Source organism: Eurosta solidaginis, chromosome 2 (genome assembly GCF_040869045.1).
Source record: "Eurosta solidaginis isolate ZX-2024a chromosome 2, ASM4086904v1, whole genome shotgun sequence".
Lineage (NCBI taxonomy): Eukaryota > Metazoa > Arthropoda > Insecta > Diptera > Tephritidae > Eurosta > Eurosta solidaginis.
In genome coordinates, this window is record NC_090320.1 from 34041387 (window position 1) to 34064560 (window position 23174).

Genomic DNA, 23174 nt, shown 5'->3' on the forward strand with positions numbered 1-23174 from the left:
ACAGATTACATCAAAGATGGAAGCACAACTGAAAGAACAAGAGACATGCATAACAGTATAACTCGAAGCGCAAGAGGCGCGTATATCATCAAAACTCGAAGCGCGCATGGACGAGAAAATAACGTAGTTTGAGGAAAAAATCGAGGACGAGGTGGATGATTTGAGAGGTCATATACAGGAGTTGCAACTAAATCGCCCAGCTGTTTCAGCAAGCAATACGAAGGTAAAAACTCCATCTTTTGACGGCCCTGTTCCTTTCCAGGTGTTTAAGATTCAGCTTGAGAAGACCGCAGCAGTGAACAACTGGAGTGCTGAAGATAAACTTGCTGCACTATTCGTGGCATTGAAAGGATCTGCTGCTAAAATCCTACAGACTATTCCCGAGGGAGAGCGGAACAACTACGAAACATTGATGAGCGCTCTAGAGAGGCGATATGGAAGCGAACACAGCAAGCAGATACACCAAATAGAGTTGCAAAACTGCTACCAAAAAGCTAATGAGACTTTGCAGGAGTTTGCGTCAGATGTCGAAAGGCTTGCACATTTGGCCAATGCCGACGCACCCGTGGAATACACCGAAAGGGTAAAAATTCAGAGCTTTATAAATGACATACGGGACGTCGAAACGAAGCGATCCACATACGCAAACCCAAAGCCAACATTTCCAGAAACGGTATCACATGCATTGACTCAGGAAACTGCCTCACTATTGAGTAAACCAGCATACAAAGCTCATCGTGTGGAAGTGGAATGACCAGAGTGGGTAGACGCAATATTGGAGGTGCTGAAGGGATCACAAAAGTGGAGTGAAAGAGTTATCAAATGCTTCAAATGCGAGAAGCCCGGCCACATTGCACGTCATTGCGATCTTGGTCCTAATAGTTCCAACAATGTGGGTGGCCGTAAACGCAAAGTTGGAGGAGATGAGCAAGAGCGTGTCAGATGTAAAGAACGAAAACTTGCCCCAGCTATTGAGTGTCCTGTGATTTCTGTGTCGCAAATTGGAAGAGAATCGAGCAGTTTTGCCGTCGAAGGGAAGCTGGATGGCAAGGAGCGTGTACTGACTGTAGATACGAGCGCATCTCATTCCTTAATCCGATCTGACTTGGTCAACATGAGAGTAAAACCGTTACCTGGAGCAAGGTTGCGTACGGTCACTGGGGAGTATAACCAAGTCCAAGGAGAAGTGGTATGTGAGGTATTATTGGAAAGGTCATGGTTCTACACAAATTCATTGTGGCGGAGATTGTTGATGAAGTCATATTGGGAGTGGACTTCTTAGTCCATGACATCAGGATCGATATGCGGAGAAAGATTATGCGCTATAAGAACCAGGATATACCACTTAACTTTAGTTTGGAGAAAGGGTTCAGCAGTAATCGGGTACTGGTCGAGAAGACTCGACAAAGACCACGAAAGTCAAAGGTTGATGGATCGAATGGGCCAAATAAAGCGAAATGAAAAGTACCTGCGGGAGAAATACTGGCATTGACAAACCCTAATGGACGCACAAAAACGAAGGAACGAATTTCCCAGAAAGAATGCGAGGGTAGTTTCAAGACGGGGCGCAGTACTGTTGTGAAACGTGGGAACGATACTGATAATGCGAAGCCAATCCATCAAGAGCAAGCTCTACAAAGTAATTCATTGGGCAAACAACAGAGTGCGAGGGAACGATCAAGGATAATAAGTAGTAAGATGAAACGCAGGTACGATGAGAACAATAATTCGGAAGGTTTTTTGGAGCGAGAGTTGGTACTGTTACACAACCCTCACCGGCGGAAAGGTGTTCCTTCCAAATTTCGGTTCAGTTGGGAAGGCCCGTACAAAGTTGCGAAGAAGATCAATGACACCATCTACCGCATACAAACCATTGGGAAACCACGAAGTAGAATAGTTGTACATTTGGAGACGCTAGCGGCGTTTAGATCCGGAAATTTGTCTGACCGGGACGATCAGACTTATGTGGAGGGCAGTGTTACGAATATTAGCAACACTAAGGGGTACTGTCATCTCTAAGCCGATGCTAAGAGTGACTTGTATGCACATCCATAAATCAATCATTATGTATCTACATAAACGAATCAATCATTATGTATCTACATAAACGAATCAATCATTATGTCTACACATATATACATACACACAGCGGAGAAGAGATGCACAAACACATGCAGATATCTTATCTGAGATGCTCCCAAAAGTATGCAATTGTAATTGTGGAAGTGTCGCTCACAAATACACGTGCATCTGTAGTTATAATTATATGGCAGTAACTAAGTAAATTCTGGAAGCGCCTAGAAGATGCAACGAGGAAATCACAGAGTATAAAAGCACCAACAGTAGAGGCGCGAGAGTCAGTTTTGATTAAGCACTCTATCTGTAGAGCAATAGTAGAGTTATTTATTGTGAATTACTTTAATAAAGACCATTTTGCATTACTGAATAGTGGTGTTATTTATTGAACAGTTTAGTGATTCGAACTTAGCAGAAGGCTGCAAATAAGGGGATTTGCAGCAAATTCGACAATTCAACAATACAATACAATACAATTCGTTACAATATGTATGTATTTTCATATCATATCAGCTTGACATATGTATGTACATACATATTTATGCAACATAAATGGTTAATTGTTAATGCGACATAAATGGTTAAGAATGCATACATTTATTGAAAAATATTCTTTCGTTAAAAATATTAAACATTTCCTTAAAATTCTTCAAAAAATCGTATAAATCTTATAAAATAAAGTCGCTAAATGACATGTATGCACATAACTTCACACAGAATGCTCCGATTTTAAAACGTTTTTTTGTATTTGGGAGCTTAGCTACGTTAGATGGTACATTTAATATAATCTTAATATATAAAAAACACGTGTCACAACATTTTTGGGCGCGATGGACTCCTTAACTACTAAACCGATTTTGAATTTGTTTTGCACCCCGTGTGTAGTTTGATCTAGCTTGAGAGATAGGATAGGTTATATCTCAGTTTATAGTCGCAATATTATTTTATTGCAAATTTTTTATATGTTTATACGTAATAATAAAATGTTACGTATACGCACCGGCACTCATATTTTCAGGTGGTTCGGATATACATACTTCCGTGTAATTGCTTATCAATAAAAAATATTATAACGAATGATATCATGTATAGCACATCACCAGGCCCGCCGAGAGGGTGGGGCGGGTTTCTGAGGGGGCTCGCGATTTAGAGGTACTATGACATTTTCTTTAATTCAGGAGAGTCTTTAGTTGTGTAGAGGGTAATTTTCATACCCCTGGGTGACTAGGGTCTCGAGATATAGGCCAAAACGTGGGCCAGTGAATGCCTAGACAGTGTTTATACAATATGGATATCAAATGAAAGCTGTTGATGAATGCTTTAGTACAGAGTAATATATTATCCAGAGACGGACTGGGACTAGGATTAGGACTAGGACTGGGACTGAGACTCGGAGTGGGACTGGGACTGGAAAAAAATACATACCACCCTCTGGGACAGGCAATAAAGGATGCAGAAGAATGAGAAGAAATTGAGAGAACAGAAAAGAGAGAAGGAGATTGAGAAAGAGATAGAATGAGACGAAGATGGAGACAGATGAAGCGAAAAAGACGGAGGGAGAAGTGAATAAAATGATTAGGAAAAAGTGAAGAGGGGGGAGGGCAGAGTCAGACGGAAAAAGCTTATTAAAATGTATTATTTTGTATTATGTATGTAAATACGTCTGCCGGGTCTTCTAGTATAAATATAATTAATTCATTACAGCAATGTATGTACCTATAAATACTATAAATCATCTTAGGAGAAAATCACAGAAATGCTATCTGTTAACACCAGTTGAAACTGTTAACAATTAACATTGAAATGGGAGTACATTTGAGTACAAATTCTCTGATGTTGGTTGGTTTAAGACTACTTTTTTAAGTCAATTTTGTGGAGGCTATTTATACATAATTGGGTGGTGTGATCAAAAATAAGCAAAAACGCAAAAACGAAAGGAAATTTATTTTTTTCACTCAAGCCATTTGAGTAAATTTTTGGTTAGAAATGCGTAATTAAAATTTCAATGCCCTTAATGATGAAAAATACAAAATATTTATACAGCTTGTTGAAAAACATTTCTCTGGAAATTTCTTATTTATTAGCTTTGTATTTTTATGATGTGTACAAAGCGTACACCTAATTAGTTTCATATGTTTGCAAAACTGCTAATATGTTTTATCGTATACTCCCACGTAACCAGAGTTGGGAGCAGTGCAATAAATAATAATAATAATAAATAAACAAATGAGTTTTTTACAAACTGATATTCGTCAGCTCTTTTATTGTTGAAATATCGACTTAACTCTGAAATCACCTTCATCATCGACCAGCTGCATTCAATAGTTCCGAGAGATGACTTCAAAATGAAGTCGAATATCATTTTTTTGGTTTTCATTTCATATATTTGATTTGGCCTAGAGCTTGATTATTTGTTAAATATAAAATAAAATTATATGTTTGTATGTTTTAATGGTGTGCTAAATTTTACTTAAGATTTTTAAGAATTAATGAGCTTAACACCGGTAAATAATAATTGTTATTCAATTATTATTTTTGGTTTTATTGGGAAAAACTGAAAAGAAGGAAACATTTACTGGCATATTGTATAAAATAAAATAAAATTGAATTAAATAAAATTGATTTTTAAAACGACGAATTTTTCGTTTATCGAGAGCTTTAGATTTATCAGCGAAGAAATATTAATATGTTACCGAATTTGTTATCGAATTATTATCAATCGAACTGCTATCGAAATTTTACAGATTTGTTTTCGATATGTTATAAAAAGAACCTCAATTTTTTCTCGGAAACTTGTAGATTTGTATTATAGAAAGATTATCGGTTTTGTTATAAAACATGTATCGATTTCTTATCAGAATTTTTGTCAATTTGCTATCATATCTCAAAAAGGTCGAAACTATTTATTTCCTGTAAAGTTTCCCCTTTTGTGGTTTAACTTCAAACCCTGGCCAAGCTTTCGTTAAGAACATTAGTTTCCTAGACGTATACCTACATGGTTACACATTGAACTTCGAGAGTACTTGGTACTATTGCTTTTTTTATTTTCGTACTTTGCCCCACCATATTATAACTGATAATGTTACGCACCATAAACATAGCTTTGTTTTGTTTTACACATACATATGTATATACATACATATGTACTTAAACTTTATATGGACTGCTACGTGTATAACTTTATATACACTTATGAAATTGTTGTGAATAAAATTAGTACTTAAAAGTGTGTGTCTCCACTATTCTTTCTGCGTTATACACTATGACGGAAAAGGTTTGTGTCTCCACTGCATCTCCGTACACTACTAAGAACTGTAAGCAATTGTCGATGAGCTTTGCTTTTAGACGCAAATATAGATATATATACATGTAAAAAACACTTTATTAGAAAAAAATGGTCGTGGTCGTCAACCGATTTGCCAGATGCCAAGAACAAAAATTTTGCCAAGTTACTAAATGATTTCAAAAGTTGTTGGTTTACTGATTTCAAAAGTTTTACATTTTCTATTACTTAATTTGGACGCTACTCAGCCTATGTTCTGGTAACACTACGCACTCATTCAGTCTGTGTGAGCGTCGCATGGACCGCCTAGTTCAACCTAACCTAACCTCAGCCTCTGCTGTTTTTACCTTTAACTAAACTTTTACGATTAGGCAAAACTCAAAACGTTAATCTACCTGCAGTGTCATCAATTTATCAGTATTTTATAATGCATTGTTATAGTTTTTCCATAATTCGTAATTTTCGATATCAAATAAGTTGGCGTGGTTGTAGATCGATTTCGCCCATTTTCAATACTAACTCACTCTGGGTAGAGATAAGCTAGAACACAAAATTTCGTTGAGATATTTTAATATCTACTTAAGTTATCCTGTTCACAGTCTTTTTCGATGCTGAAAATTTTGATTTCAGGATGTCTAAATCTGTCTCCTTTTTGCGATTACCTTCAAAAGTTATCTAATCAAAGTTACTATACTCTTGTGTACAAGTGAACGCTGTGTATAAAACTTGTTTAGACCCCGACCTAAATATAGTTAATATAGGCCAATATACTTAGAGTTACTAATAATTAGTAATAAAAAGGTAATTTTTATCGTGGTTGGGACCCTATACACTCTTGCAAGAACATCCAAAAATTCCAATTTATTTTAAGAAGATTATGGGTAGCAAGGTTGTTTTATTTGAAGCAATGTAAACTCGATTTCTATATTCCTAGAGAAGCCGTCTAAAACTCATTCAATTTTACGAATATGTGTAAGATGTAAGGACATTTAAATTCATAACAAATTCAGGCTCATTAACAATTGGAACAAAATCTTGATCCTACTTAAGTTCGAGAAGTGTTGTTACTCAAAATTTATTGCACTGCTCCCAACTCTGGTTTTGTGACAGCATACGATAGAACAAATTAGCAGTTTAGAAAAAAATAAAACTAATTAAGTGTACGCTTTGTAAACATCATAAAAATTTAACTGAAATATTGTTTTTAGAAGTTTTGTTGATCTTATTAATTAGGTATTTACAATTTTGGCACACACTTTCACCCGAAAACCTAAGCTTAAATGGGACGAGTGTTATATAACTCTAACTGAAAGCTAATTTCATTGTGGCTAATTCCTAAAATCTAAGTTGCTTATTTTTTATTCACACGACCCAATTATGTATAAATAGCGGCCATAGAATTTAACTTGCTTCACTTTATACTTAAAAAGCGGTGGAAAGAGTTTTAAAATAAAAAATGCATTTACGTTATCATTTCACACTAATGTTTGTCGTGGTTAGTTACCTATTCTTGACTTATACTAATTCGGAATTTCGAATTATAAATGGCGTTGATTGGGATATAGCGGATAGCCCATATTTGGTAGCAGTAAATTATAGCGGCAAGAATATTTGCGTTGGTTCATTAGTCACATTGCAGAGGGTGCTTACAGCTTGGCATTGCTTGATTGAAAAAGAGGTAGACCTCTTCATTATTATAGCTGGGGTCACCGATGTTCGTGATTTAACCGGCCAAAATCGGGAGGTGTATATTATAATATATCCATATGACTTTAGCTCCGAAACAAGAATTATGGATATTGCTGTAATTGTACTTTGTGAAAGTTTTGATAAGAGTCCTACAGTGAAAACGATACCATTATGCAAAACTACATTACCCGCACGCACAGAAATGCGGGTTAGTGGATGGGGTTTTACAACAAAAAAAGGAAATCCTTCGCCTACACTCAAAAGTACTACCTTACGTGTAACATCATTCGACCAATGTGCGGAACGTTATCGTACGATAGGGAGAATTTTAACACCAGAAATGGTTTGTGCTGCATTTCCTGGAACTGATATATGCGATGGAGATTCTGGGGCACCGGGCGTTGTGGATGGAACACTTTGTGCGGTGGCATCAAATAGTATAGAATGTAACCACGGCTATATTCCGACTATATTTACTAATATAAGTGATCCAGATGTTCTAGAATATATAAGCATGGCGATGACATGCAAGGTGTTTCCATCTCAAATCAACTTATGAGTGGAAAGTCACCCTAACTCGAATAAACGCCCCATTTCAGAACTTTTTGCATAAACGCACCAGCTAAGAAGGGCGTTTTCGAAACGGCAGCTGGGATATGGTGATCAGTGTTGCCAGAAGGTTTCCAGAAAAAAGGCTAGATTGACAAAAATTAAAAGCTAAAAAGGCTAAATAAAAATTTTTAAGGCTAAGAAAAAAAGCTAAAAGTTCAAGGCAACTTATAAAATTATAATTATATATAATTGCTATAATTTAATTTTTACTCCAATTTCATAAAAAATTATAAATATTTATTGATGCTATCTGTGTTTTAACTTAAAAGGGATACATGATAAATAAAACTCAACTATAGTCTATAATAATCGTAATATGTTTGAAGCCGATAATATATATACATATATTTTTAATAAGAAAATCTACTTTTGTCCTTTCAAATAACCCATGAAAGATCTAAATTCTACATTCCACACTGTCTGAGTCTCTTTTTCAAGTTTTTGGTATATGTTTTACACCGACTCCAAACGATATCTGGGAAATGACATCTGGCAAATGCATTTTTGGATGGAGTATTTTCATGACAATATCTGGGCTAGCCGAACCCCTACCGATGAGTGACCCTGGGTTAAATAAAGTTTTGAAATAGGTTACTAAGTATATGAATAAAGGAATTTGAAGTCAGATGGCGTCTTATTATAAATCGAAGCAATTTAACATGCGCAATAAAACTTATAATAAGGTCTATGGTGTACTAATGCTTATGCACTCTCGTTATTATAACAGCTTATATAAGCCTAATTTTGGGTGGGCTCTATATAAGCCTTATATAAAAGGTCCTAAAAAAGCAAGTGGTTTCTTTTAATAAGGCCTTATGTAAGTAAGCCTTTTTTTGTTGGTCCATAAGCCTTATAATAAAATTTATATATTCTACCTTATGGCTTATAATTCCTTACGTTAGTTTTATTTTGTGTGAGCTATAAGCTTTATACCTATAGGACATTACTTTATCTCTTCTGTATTTTTCGTGTATTTTCTCTTATATTTTTTGTCGCCCTCCCTCCAAATGCGGTTTCAGTACTGGTGTAAGTATGTATGTATGTGTAAACTATATGTAAACTATATTTCAAAAACTAACGAAATACAAGAAAAATAGAACCCAGTTCATTAAAAACAAACGAGCCAGTTTGTATTTCGTTAAATTTTTTTGAAATACGGCCGATTTTTCTTTATAATTTTTTAAAAATTTTGTGCATAAAAACACAACTAAAATCAACTTTGTGTGAAAACTTTCTTGTGAAAAAAGTGAACCATCAGAGACCGTTGTTTTTATTATTAAAAATGTTAATGTAAAAATAAAATTTGAAACATAAACAACAAGTCGAACTCACTAATTTTGGGGGAATAGTGGTCTCGTTTTTTCTTGGTAGAAAGTGCTTTTGTATTTTGTAGTTCCGATAAAGTTTCGTCAGTTCTTCTAGCTTGGATTCCAAGACAGAATAGCTAGTGCCATATAGGTATTACACGCTATGTTATTTTTGAAATAAATTTTATGCCTGTTGGCATAAGTGCAGAAAAGCAAGGAGTTTTCCCATTCGTGTGGATGCGATTTCGTCGCATAATGCAGCATATATCTATCATTGCATTGCTCTTTTCTCTTCTAGTGGACTTAGAAAGCCAGTTAAATGTTTCTGAAACCAAGAATTCAGTTTCGCTCGAAAGCAGTTCCGTAGCAGATGTAACAGCCATTGGAATCGAGTGGCAAACACACGTACCGAAAATGATATTAGGTTGATGTTGCCTTAATAAAGTTACTTCGCCTCGACTTCTGCCCACCATAATGCCAGTATTATCTGTTCCTTAGCCCCTCAAATTTTTAACAATTAGCCCAAATTCATCCAATGTTCTTAAAATTGAATCTACGCCAAACTGTTTATCCAGATTTTCTAAAACTTTAAAAAAAATGTAAAAAGAGCTAAAAAGTTTCTGAAAAAGCTAAAAAGCTAAGTCGCAACTTTTCAAGCTAAACGAAGAAAAAAACTCTAAATTAAGCTTAAAAAACTAAAATGGCAACCCTGATGGTGATATTTCAATCAGCAGTCGAAATGCTGATATTTCTTTTTGCGTTATCTACAAATAAATGTTTACCAGCCGGAACGGTGCGCATCTTGCGCAACAAATATAAAAGTCTCATTTCACATATCAACAGAAACCAGCTGTTCTATCAATCAATCATCTATCAATAAAAACTTACGTGCGCTTACGCTGCCATCTGGCGAATGTTAGCAACTGCCGGTAATGCAGTGTTAGTTCTAATATATTCACAATAGTGCCATAGTACTACGACCAATAATGCCCAAAGCCCGCTAAAAGTACGAATCTCCATCTTTACAGCCAAAACTTTATTTATAGTTTTGGATTCCAAATAAGAGCGAAAAAGGGAACTGCACATAAAAACAGCAATTAGAAATAATATATAAGATTCTTTGAGGGACATAAATCAAGTTTTAGGTATAGTCTAATATACAAAATCTGCCTATTTGGAATTTCGAATACGCCCTCAAAATCCGGAGTTAAGGGCCACAAACCTCATTTTCATAAGCGGAGCCATCTACTGGCATACAACTTTCCATCTGTTTATTCTTCGATGCATTCTTATGTCATTCAAATGAGTTCATTTCTGTTATGGTTATGTTATGGTGGCCTTACCACAACGAGGAGCGCTGCTATGGCGGACGTTTTTCATTCCCATTTCAACATTAGACTGCTGAGCCCACCTTGCCGGGCAGGTGGTCGTACAACCTAGATGAACTCAAAACTCCTAAAGAAAGTAAGGATGAGAAAGAAAAGGCGATGGCGTCGCAGGCCTGGGAAGAAGTAATCGCCATGACCGATAATTCGGACGCGGACAGCGATGATAGTATGCAGTCGCACTGACTGAGCGGTCTACCAGCCCCGACAAAGAACTAACGTTAGAACGGTAACAAAGACATAGAGAGCTTAAGAAAACCCCTCTCACAATACCGGGCAACATTAAGAATTATGTAGCGCTTGGGTTCAGTGGTTAACCCAACCAATGACGAGAGCGATCGCTTGGCATCGGTCAGAGAGACAATGAAAGAATGTCGAAGGCAGTTCACTGACAAATACTTTGCTTCTACCAATCCTCAATTTTGCAACCGCTTCGAATAGGAAGAATCACCGAGACAAAAAGGGGGAACGATCGGCTGCACCTGACAAGCCTGCTTTTAAGAGGCAGAAGGGGGAGGGCAAACGCCCCAGTTCCAGAACCAGTAGGCAAAATAGCCGGAATGACAGGAGTCAGACCTCAAAATCAGCAAAGCGGAGGGAAGAGGTAGATACTGGAAAGTCCTGTACCACAAAATCTGTAATACAGGAAGACGAAATAAGAAATAAAGTCGCAAATGGTAAAAAGATAAATAGGGGTGTAGAGTTCTTATTATTTTTATTTAACTTTTGTGTTTAGGTTACTTTGAACTTTGTAATTTTAATATGTTTTATCAATATTTTAATTTTCAATATTGATTTTTCCACTATCAAAAATTTTCATGATATAAAATTTGGATTCGATAGAAACGATTTTAAATAAATATAAAAATATATTAATCAACCACGTTACTCATATTACTACAGGGGGTAACCATCAGACTCCAGCTTACTCGGATATACTAAATGGAGCTAACGCTGAGGCTCCGGTTTTCACCGCGAAGAAGATGAATGAAGTTACAAAGCAGTCCCCGAATGTGGCACTACTATATTGCAGCGACCCAATGGGCACATTTAAACCGAAAGGAGGAGGTCCGCTGAAGGGGAGCTGATAAGTATCATGCTCCATATTATGCGTAATGATCCAAGTAAACCGCTACCATCCTTCAAAAACAGATGGATTGGATAATGGGGTTTAACTGATGACCTGCAGAGAGTTGCTCCAGACCTTCAAAAACAAGAAAGCGCAAGGTTGAAGGTAGTGGATAGAGCACTGATCCTCAGTATACCAAAGTCCAAGGTTTTGATAACCCGTGTGGTGAGGGCGAAGAAAGCGCTTAACATGCTGCGGCATCAAAACCGGAATACACCAACACGGGATTGGAAGGTTCTTCATGTATCTTGACCCGTGGACGGGTCCTCCAAATTAATAAGGAATCGGAGGATCTGTTGCACTCACAGTTTGGGAAAATGTCCTGGGGCGCAGGAAGTATTTATATGCGCTTTAAAAAGATGAGTCCTCAGGACAATAGCCCCAATACGCTAAAGCAGAGGTGGTGGAAAAGGAACTCTAGAACCTAAAAGTAGCGGTAAATGACGTGCCCCCGTGGCAGAGGTGTAAAAACAGCTCAATGGTGCTGAGGATTTTAAGAATCACAACAATATGCTAAAAGCAGGAGAGGTAGGAAAGGACCTCGACGACCTGGAAGTAGCAGGAAAATACTTACGTATGGGCGTAGAGATTGAGGTGTTGGAAGGGGACAAACAGCTCAATGATGCTGTTGGTATAACAAAGACGCTTCGAGCAAGGAAGGAGGGAGAAATGGACCTCCAGACCCTGGAAACAGTGGAAAAAGCGCAGTGCGTGAGCGGAGTGGCGGAGAGAGACATCTCAGTCTGGACTCAGCGCTCGCGCATTCAGCGTTTATTACGGAACGACGAAAAGCAGGGTTATAGCTGCAGTCATGGGTATAAAACACCTATACCTGTGTAGTCTATCGAACTTCAGCATCGAAGAGCTAGCGGTGGTCGCAATAGAGGGGGGGGGGGGGGCGACGCGTGCAGGCTATAAAGCGAGCCTGGTCGTAGTTGGGTTTGTGCACACTTATTTATTATTACATTATTATCATTATTATTTACACCCTTAATTTACTTGGAGTGGTCATTTATTCGAAAACAAGTAAGGAAGGCCAGTTCGGGTGAAACCGAACATTACATACTCAGCTGAGAGCTTAGCTGCGTTGGTTTCGTAGGGTTTCGTAGATAGTTTATAAGTGAATTTTAATTCCATATCACATACGTTTGGGAAATATCGGCCAAATTGTAGACCAAGGGTGACGTTTTTTTCGAACGATTTTCCTTCCCTTATTTGACAAAGCATAAGGGAAAATCACTATGTAGGAAAATGAGCTCAGGGTAACCCTGGAATGTGTTTGTATGACATGGGTATCAAATGAAAGGTATTAATGAGGGTTTTAAAAGGTGGTAGCCCTTAGTTCTATAGATGGATGCCTTTTCGAGATATCGCCATAAAAGTGGACCAGGGGTGACTCTAGAATGTGTTTGTACGATATGGGTATCAAATTAAAGGTACTAAAGAGGGTTTTAGAAGGAAGGGGCCCTTGTTGAATATGTGAAGGCGTTTTCGAGATATCGACCAAAATGTGGACGAGGGTGACCTAGAACATCATCTGTCGGGTACCGCTAATTTGTTTATATATGTAATACCACGAACAGTATTCCAGCCATGATTCCAAGGGCTTTTGATTTCGCCCTGCGGAACTTTTTCATTTTCTTCTACTTAATATGGTAGGTGTCACACCCTGTTTATAAAGTTTTTTTTTCTAAAGTTATATTTTGCGTCAAAAAACCAATCCAATCACCATGTTTCATCCCTTTTTTCGTATTTGGTATAGAATTATGGCATTTTTTTCATTTTCGAAATTTTCGATATCGAAAAAGTGGGCATGGATGATTTCGCCCATTTTTAATACCAAGATAAAATGAATTCAGATAAGTACGTGAACTAAGTTTAGTAAAGATATATCGATTTTTGTTCAGTTATCGATTTTTGTTCAACGGTCGAGCGGAAGGACAGACGGTCGACTGTGTATAAAAACTGGGCGTGGCTTCAACCGATTTCTTCCATTTTCACAGAAAACAGTTATCGTCATAGAAGCTGTGCCCTTACCAAATTTCACGAGAATTGGTAAATTTTTGTTCGACTTATGGCATTAAAAGTATTGTAGACAAATTAAATGAAAAAGGGAGGAGCCACGCCCATTTTAAAATTTTTTTTTATTTTTGTATTTTGTTGCACCATATCATTACTGGAGTTGAATGTTGACATTTTTCACTTACATACTGTAAAGGTATTAAATTTTTTGTTAAAGTTGGATTTTTGAAATTTTTTTTTTAAAGTGGGCGTGTTCGTCATCCGATTTTGCTAATTTTTATTTAAAACACATATAGTAATAGGAGTAAAGTTCCTGCCAAATTTCATCATAATATCTTCATCGAATGCCAAATTACAACTTGCAAAACTTTTAAATTACTTTCTTTTAAAAGTGGGAATTTTGCTCAGTTGAGTATAAGAATTAGGCAATTCACAAGAGTGTTGTATTTGTTGTAAGGTTTAAAGTTGAGGGGATCCCACGCCACCTTGGAAGAGTTCTTTTTTAATTATTTATTTTTAATCGTTTTTATGGCTCAGTAAATCAGAACAGTTTGGCGGATTTGAATGAAATTTGTCAGTTAGATAGATAATAGTGAAGAAGGGAAAAAACTAGGGTTTAAGACCCAACCCCGCTCAGAACTGTTAGTTTTTAAATATTTATAAACGTATCGTGTAACTTTATGGATATTAATATGGTCATATGGACTCCAAATCGAAGTTCGAATTTCGGAAAAGTATTGATGTGACAATTGCTGCGAGCTTAACACCGGTTTATAAAAGCTAAACATTCAATCTTTTCGTTTATTAGGAAAAACTTAAAAGCAAAAAAAAACATTTATTGGCATACTGCGATGATACCATTTCGAAAACCGCCACGTAATTAACGTTAGGCCATTTTTTTATTTATTTTTATCAAAGTTTTCACCGAGATTCGAACCACGGTTAACACGGTGAAACTGCAGTTGCCTTAACCAGTAGGCTATCCTGCTTGTAGTTACATATTTTTTGCTTAATCCACCCACATCCGATAACAAGCACGATTAAGGTACTAGCCCTACCATCTCAGGAACGATTTAATATGGCCACATTCCGCCAAAGGACCATCAACATCGACTCCAAAACCTTCGGGGAGTGTCCTTATCGCCACAACAACAAAAAAAAAAAATATTTATTATTGTTACTTTATCGGCCTTCAAATATTTAACGAACAATCTAGACCAATCCAAATATATGAAATGAAAAGCACAAATGATTTTTATACAAACACATCTTCGTCAGCTCTTTTATTGTTGATATATCGACCTGACTCTGAAGTTATCTTCATCATCGACCAGCTGCATTCAATAGTTCCGAAAGATGACTTCAGAATGAAGGTGAATATAATTTAATATAATTTTTATATTTAGCAGAGGTCACCGATATCCGTGATTTAACCGGACAAAATCGTGAGGTGTATATTATAATATTTCCATGTGAATTCAGTTACGAAACAGGAATTTTGGATATTGCTATAATTGTACTTGGTCGAAGATTTGATCAGAGTCCTACAGTAAAAAGGATATCATTATGCGAAACTACATTACCCGAATGCACAGAAATGCGGGTTAGTGGATGGGGTTTTACAACAGACAAAGGAAATCCTTCGCATACACTCAAAAGTACTACCTTACGTGTAACATCATTTCAGCAATGTGCGGAAAGTTCTCTTACGATAGAGAGAATTTTAACACCACAAATGATTTGTGCTGCATCTCCTGGAACTGATATATGCAATGGAGATTCTGGTGCCCCGGGCGTTGTGGGTGAAAAACTTTGTGCGGTCACATCACATACTATGAATTGTAACGACCTATACCAACTATATTTACATATATAAATGATCCAGAAGTTCTAGAATTTATTACCATGGCGATGACATGCAGGGTGTTTCCTTATTAGCAGTTTGCTAAAAGCTGAAAAAGGCTAAATAAAAATTTTGAAGGCTAAGAAAAAAGCTAAAAGTTCAAGGCAACTTTCTATGCGTTTTTTTTTTGTAATTATACTCAGTTGAGCAGAGCTCACAGAGTATATTAAGTTTGATTGGATAACGGTTGGTTGTACATATATAAAGGAATCGAGATAGATATAGACTTCCATATATCAAAATAATCAGGATCGAAAAAAAATTTGATTGAGCCATGTCCGTCCGTCCGTCCGTCCGTCCGTTAACACGATAACTTGAGTAAATTTTGAGGTATCTTGATGAAATTTGGTATGTAGATTCCTGGGCACTCATCTCAGATCGCTATTTAAAATGAACGATATCGGACTATAACCACGCCCACTTTTTCGATATCGAAAATTTCGAAAAACCGAAAAAATGCGATAATTCATTGCGAAAGGCGGTTAAAGCGATGAAACTTGGCAGATGGGTTGACGTTATGACACATAATAGAAAATTAGTAAGATTTTGGACAATGGGCGTGGCACCGCCCACTTTTACAAGAAGGTAATTTAAAAGTTTTGCAAGCTGTAATTTGGCAGTCGTTGAAGATATCATGACGAAATTTGGCAGGAACGCTACTACTATTACTGTATATGTGCTAAATAAAAATTAGCAAAATTGGATGAAGAACACGCCCACTTTTTAAAAAAAATTTTTTTTTAAATTCAAATTTTAACAAAAAATTTAATATCTTTACTGTATATATGTAAATTAAGTCAAAATTCAACTCCTGTAATGATATGATGCAACAAAATATAAAAATAAAAGAAAATTTTAAAATGGGCGTGGCTCCGCCCAGTTTCATTTAGTTTGTCTAGAATACTTTTAATGCCATAAGTCGAACAAAAATTTACCAATCCTTCTCAAATTTGGTAGGGATGTAGATTCTATGACGGTAACTGTTCTCTGTGAAAATGGGCGAAATCGGTGGAAGCCACGCCCAGTTTTTATACACAGTCCACCGTCTGTCCTTCCGCTCGGCCGTTAACACAATAACTTGAGCAAACAACGATATATCTTTACTAAACTTAGCCCACCTACTTATCTGAACTCACTTTATCTTGGTATAAAAAATGGGCGAAATCCGACCATAACCACGCCCACTTTATCGATATCGAAAATTACGAAAAATGAAAAAAATGCCATAATTCTATACCAAATACGAAAAAAGGGATGAAACATGGTAACTGGATTGGTTTATTGACGCAAAATATAACTTTGGAAAAAACTTTGTAAAATGGGTGTGACACCTACCATATTAAGTAGAAGAAAATGAAAAAGTTCTACAAGGCGAAATCAACAGCCCTTGGAAACTTGGCAGGAATACTGTTAGTGGTATTGCATATATAAATAAATTAGCAGTACCCGACAGATGATTTTCTGGATCACTTGGTCCACATTTTGGTCGATATCGCGAGAACACCTTCACATATACATCTAAGGGCCACTCGCTTTTAAAACCCTCATTAATACCTTTAATTTGATATCCATATCGTACAAACACATTCTAGAGTCACCCCTGGCCCACCCTAATGGCGATATCTCGAAAAGGCGTCCACCTATAGACCTAATGCACACTCCCTCTTAAAATGCTCAGTAACACCTTTCGTTTGATACCCATATCGTACAAACATTCTAGAGTCACCTCTGGCCCACCCTAATGGCGATATCTCGAAAAGGCGTCCACCGATAGACCTAATGTCCACTCCCTCTTAAAATGCTCAGTAACACCTTTCGTTTGACACCCATATCGTACAAACATTCTAGAGTCACCCCTGGCCCACCCTATTGGCGATGTCTCGAAAAGGCCTCCACCTATAGACCTAATGCCCACTCCCTCTTAAAATGCTCAGTAACACATTTCGTTTGATACCCATATCGTACAAACATTCTAGAGACACCCCTGGCCCACCCTAATGGCGATATCTCGAAAAGGCGTCCACCTATAGACCTAATGCCCACTCCCTCTTAAAATGATCAGTAACACCTTTCGTTTGATACTCATATCGTACAAACATTCTAGAGTCACCCTTGGTCCACCTTTATGACGATATCTTGAAAAAGCGTCCACCTATAGAACTAAGGATTACTCCCTTTTAAAATACTCATTACCACCTTTCATTTAATACCCATATCGTACAAACAGATTCTAGAGTCACCCTGGCCCACCCTAATGGCGATATCTCTAAAAGGCGTCCACCTATAGACCTAATGCCCACTCCCTCTTAAAATGCTCAGTAACACCTTTCGTTTGATACCCATATCGTACAAACATTCTAGAGTCACCCTTGGTCCACCTTTATGGCGATATCTCGAAAAGGCGTCCACATATAGAACTAAGGATTACTCCCTTTTAAAATACTCATTACCACCTTTCATTTGATACCCATATCGTACAAACACATTCTAGAATCACCCCTAGCACACCCTAATGGCGATATCTCGAAAAGGCGTCCACCTATAGACCTAATGCCCACTCACTCTTAAAATGCTCAGTAACACCTTTCGTTTGATACCCATATCGTACAAATATTATAGAGTCACCCCTGGCCCACACTAATGACGATATCTCGAAAAGACGTCCACCAATAGACCTAATGCCCACTCCCTCTTAAAATGCTCAGTAACACCTTTCGTTTGATACCCATATCGTACAAACACATTCTAGAGTCACCCCTGGCCCACACTAATGACGATATCTCGAAAAGACGTCCACCAATAGACCTAATGCCCACTCCCTCTTAAAATGCTCAGTAACACCTTTCGTTTGATACCCATATCGTACAAACACATTCTAGAGTCACCCCTGGCCCACACTAATGACGATATCTCGAAAAGACGTCCACTTATAGACCTAATGCCCACTCCCTCTTAAAATGCTCAGTAACACCTTTCGTTTGATACCCATATCGTACAAACATTCTAGAGTCACCCTTGGTCCACCTTTATGGCGATATCTCGAAAAGGCGTCCACCTATAGAACTAAGGATTACTCCCTTTTAAAATACTCATTACCATCTTTTATTTGATACCCATATCATACAAACATATTCTAGAGTCACCCCTGGCCCACCCTAATGGCGACATTTCGAAAAGGCGTCCACCTATAGACCTATTGCCCACTCCTTCTTAAAATGCTCAGTAACACTTTTCGTTTGATACCCATATCGTACAAACAAATTCTAGAGTCAGCCCTGGTCCACCATTATGGCGATATCCCTAAATGGCGTCCATCCATAGAACTATGGCCTACTCTCTCTTAAAATACTCTTTAATACCTTCCATTTGATACACATGTCATACAACCACATTCCAGGGTTACCCTAGGTTCATTTTCCTACATGGTGATTTTCCTTATTTTGTCTCCATAGCTCTCAACTGAGTATGTAATGTTCGGTTGCACCCGAACTTAGCCTTCCCTACTTGTTTTTTTCATAACATTATCTAATATATAAAATTCTTCTGTCACGGTTTTAGAGGCTGAACTCCTCCGAAACAGCTGAACCGATTCCCATGAAATTTTGTGAGCATATTGGGTAGGTCTGAGAATCGGCCAACGTCTACCTTTTTTTCGCTACGTGCCTAGGGCCTTGAGATCAAAACGTGGACCCGGGTAACCCTAGAATGTGTTTATACAATATGGATATCAAATGAAATCTGTTGATGAGTGCTATAGTACAGGATAATTTTCATATAACTGGCAGGCTAGGGTCTCGAGATATAGCCCAAAACGTGGACCCGGGTACCCCTAACGCCAAAACGTGGATCAGGGTGACACTAGGATTTGTTTTTACATTATGGGTATCAAATTGAAGCTGTTGATGTGTGCTTTAGTACAGAGTAAGTTTTATGCCACTGGGTGACTAGGGTCTCGAGATGTATGCCAAAATGTGGACCCGGATACACCTAGAATGTGTTTTTAAATAACGGGTATCAAATTGAAGCTGTTGATGTATGCTATAATACAGAGTAAGTTTTACACCGCTGAGTGACTAGGGTCTCTAGATATAGGCCAAAACGTGGACCCGGGTACCCCTAGAATGTGCTTATACAATATGGATATCAAATGAAAGCTGTTGCTGAGAGCTCTAAACTTCATTGTGATATTCGATTTAGTCGCATCAACCTGGCAAAACTAATAAATATGCATGCGAAGCCGAAATAAAGACAAGAATTAATAATACCCACATACCTATTTACATACGTCCTATTCGATTTGCCTGATATTTCGTTTATAAATTGGCCTATATTAGTATTTACGATGCGTTTTTACGGGAAGTATACCAGAGACGGACTGGGACTGGGATTAGGACTAGGACTGGGACTGATACTGAGACTCGGAGTGGGACTGGAACAAAACACATACCCTCTGGGACTGGCAATAAGAGATGAAGAAGAATGAGAAAAAATTGAGAGAAGAGAAAAGAGAGAAAGAGGCTGAGAAAGAGATAGAATGAGAAGAAGATGGAGATAGATGAGGCGAAAAAGACGGAGGGAGGAGTGAATAAAAAGATTAGCAAAAATTGTAGACGGGTAGGGCAGAGTTGGACCGAAAAAGCTTATTAAAATGTGTCCAGTTAGACCAAATTTAGGGCAGAACAGCGTCTGCCGGGTCTGCTAGTAATTATATATAATTATTATAATTTAATTTTTACTCCAATTTCATAAAAAATAATAAAAATAGTTCACTGATTCTATCTCTGTTTTACCTTAAAAGGGATACATGATAAATAAAAATCCACTATAGTCTATAATAATCGTAATATGTTGGAGGCCGATAAAACTATTTTTAATAAAGAAGTCTACTTTTTGTACTTTCAAACCCATGAACCCATGAAAGATCGAAATTATACATTCCACACTGCCTGAGAATCTCTTTTTCATGTTTTCCGTATGTGTTTTACACCGACTCCAAACGATATCTCGGAAATGATAACTGGCAAATGCATTTTTGGATGAAATATTTTCATGACAATTTCTGGGCTAGCCGAACTACTGCCGATGAATGACCCTCGGTTAAATAAAGTTTTGAAATAGGTTATTAAGAATATGAATAAAGGAATTTGAAGTCAGATGTGGTGTCCTATTATAAATCCAAGCAATTTAATATGTGCAATAAAACTTATAATAAGGTCTATGGTGTACTAATCCTTATGCAACCTCGTTATTATAACACCTTATGTAAGCCTAATTTTGGGTGGGCTATATATAAGCTTTATATAATAGGTCCTAAAAAAGCAAGTGGTATTTTGTAGTTCCGATAAAGTTTCGTCAGTTTTTCTAGCTTGGATTCCAAGACAAAATTAGCTAGTGTAATATAGGTATTACACGCAATGTTATTTTTGAAATAAATTTTATGCCTGTTGACATAAGAAAAACAAGCAGTTTTCCCATTCGTGTGGATGCGATTTGCAAAGGATCAATTTCGTCGTATAACATAGCATATATCTACCATTGCATAGCTATTTTCTCTACATGTGGACTTAGAAAGCCAGTTAAATGATTCTGAAATCAAAAATTCAGTTTCGCTCGAAAGCAGTTCTGAAGCAGATGAAACAGCCAATCGAATCGAGTGGCAAACACACGTAACGAAAATGATATTAGGTTGATGTTGCCTTAATAAAGTTACTTCGCCTCGATTTCTGCCCACCATAATGCCAGCGTTATCTGTTCCTTAGCCCCTAAAATTTTTAACATCTAGCCCAAATTCATACAATGTCCTTAAAATTGAATCTACGCCAAACTGTTTATCGAGATTTTCTAAAACTTCGAAAAAAATGTAAAAAGAGCTAAAAAGTTTTTGAAAAAGCTGAAAGAAAGCTTAAAGCTAAATCACAACTTTTCCAGCTAAACGGAGAAAAACGCTAAATTCACCTTTAAAAAAACTAAAATGGCAAAATTGATGGTGATATTTCAATCAGCAGTCGAAATGCCGATATTTCTTTTTGTGTTATCTACAAATAAATGTTTACGAGCCGGACCCGTGCGCATCTTGCGCAACAAATATAAAAAGTCTTATATCACATATCAACAGAAATCAAAAAACTGGGATAACGAAAAGAGGTTGCCAATGTGGATGAACTGGAGGAGTCCAATGATTTCCTAACAAAGACTTTTGTGACTGCGTCTAACAGAGCTTGTCCTTTACGAAGATTCAGAGGAAAAGCAAAGCCGCCATCGTGGAGCTGGAAATGTTTAGGCTGGCAAAGGCTGCGGAAAGCGAAGCGTGTCGAAACGAATATTGGGATCTGTTGGGGATCTACAAGCGTGAAATTTTCAGGGGGAATAGTCTCGTGGAAAAACTTGAAAGTGGTTCCAGATAACTCTTCATGACTGTGGTCGGCAACGTATTTTGTGGATATGGCACAACTGCACACCACCAATATGAAGTTCGTTTCTTCAGTCTATCATTGTTTTTCACAATTTTTATACAAATTATGTTATTACTATTTTCAAAAGAAAACTTCAATAGTGTTCACTCATTTTCACACTAATGATAATGGATCAAAATGTCAAGTTCGAAACTTCAAGTTTTCGTTGTTTATTTATTTATTTTTATATGACTTATTTCATCATTTTCTAGTCCTTATTGAGCAAGAACTTATGGTTACGAATTTTTGCGCAAATTAATTTTCCTCTTATAAGGATTTCAATTGGTTTCAAACATTTGTTTTTAGTTTAGTCCTATTATAAAGACTTTAAATTCCAATAAACACAAACTATTATTTTATGAGGGCATTTAATTTATCCTTTTATATGGATTATTTTTTCCATTGGGCGCCAATCCAAAGAAATGTAATATTAATTTTTTTTATTCATTAAACTACACTTCACAGAAAACTGAATTGAAAATGAACTAATTACAACAACGGATTTCTGCTTTTATACATTTTTTTCAAGTAAAAGTTAACTACGGTTATTTTTCAAAATTATATATAACAATTAAGGAAGGTTAAGTTCGGGTGTAACCGAACATTACATACTCAGTTGAGAGCTATGGTGACAACATAAGGGAAAATAACCATGTAGGAAAATGAACCGAGGGAAACCCTGGAATGTGTATCAAATGAAAGGCATTAAAGAGTATTTTATGAGGGAGTGGGCCATAGTTCTATAGGCGCACGCCATTTAGGGATATAGCCATAAAGGTGGATCAGGGTTGACTCTAGAATGCGTTTGTACGATATGGGTATCAAATGAAAGGTGTTAATGAGTATTTTAAAAGGGAGTAATCCTTAGTTCCATAGGTGGACGCCGTTTCGAGATATCGCCATAAAGGTGGAGCAGGGGTGACCCTAGAATTTATTTGTACAATATGGGTATCAAAAGAAAGGTGTTAATGAGTATTTTAAAAGGGAGTAAACCTTAGTTCCATAGGTGGACGTCGTTTCGAGATATCGCCATAAAGGTGGAGAGGGGTGACCCTAGAATTTATTTGTACAATATGGGTATCAAAAGAAAGGTGTTAATGAGTATTTTAAAAGGGAGTAATCCTTAGTTCCATAGGTGGTCGCATTTTCGAGATATCGCCATAAAGGTGGACCAGGGGTGACCCTAGAATTTATTTGTACAATATGGGTATCAAAAGAAAGGCGTTAGTGAGTATTTTAAAAGGGAGTAATCCTTAGTCCCATAGGTGGACGCCGTTTCGAGATATCGCCATAAAGGTGGAGCAGGGGTGACCCTA

The 23174-nt window shown here is 37.1% G+C and overlaps 2 protein-coding genes across 2 annotated transcripts in view; both read left to right on the forward strand.

Moving 5' to 3' along the window:
- LOC137239533 (ankyrin repeat domain-containing protein 29) overlaps positions 1 to 23174 on the forward strand; it is a 237117-nt gene that overhangs the window by 50550 nt on the left and 163393 nt on the right. The gene's annotated exons all lie outside the window — the stretch shown is intronic.
- Positions 6790 to 8239, forward strand: LOC137242050 (trypsin delta-like). The gene has a single exon (XM_067769415.1). It carries the CDS (start codon positions 6816 to 6818, stop codon positions 7605 to 7607), a length of 792 nt encoding a protein of 263 aa, XP_067625516.1. The 5' UTR covers positions 6790 to 6815; the 3' UTR covers positions 7608 to 8239.

Bases quoted from the DNA above. Each gene is read 5' to 3' on its own strand.
- LOC137242050 (XM_067769415.1), top strand. From the start codon at position 6,816: ATGCATTTACGTTATCATTTCACACTAATGTTTGTCGTGGTTAGTTAC.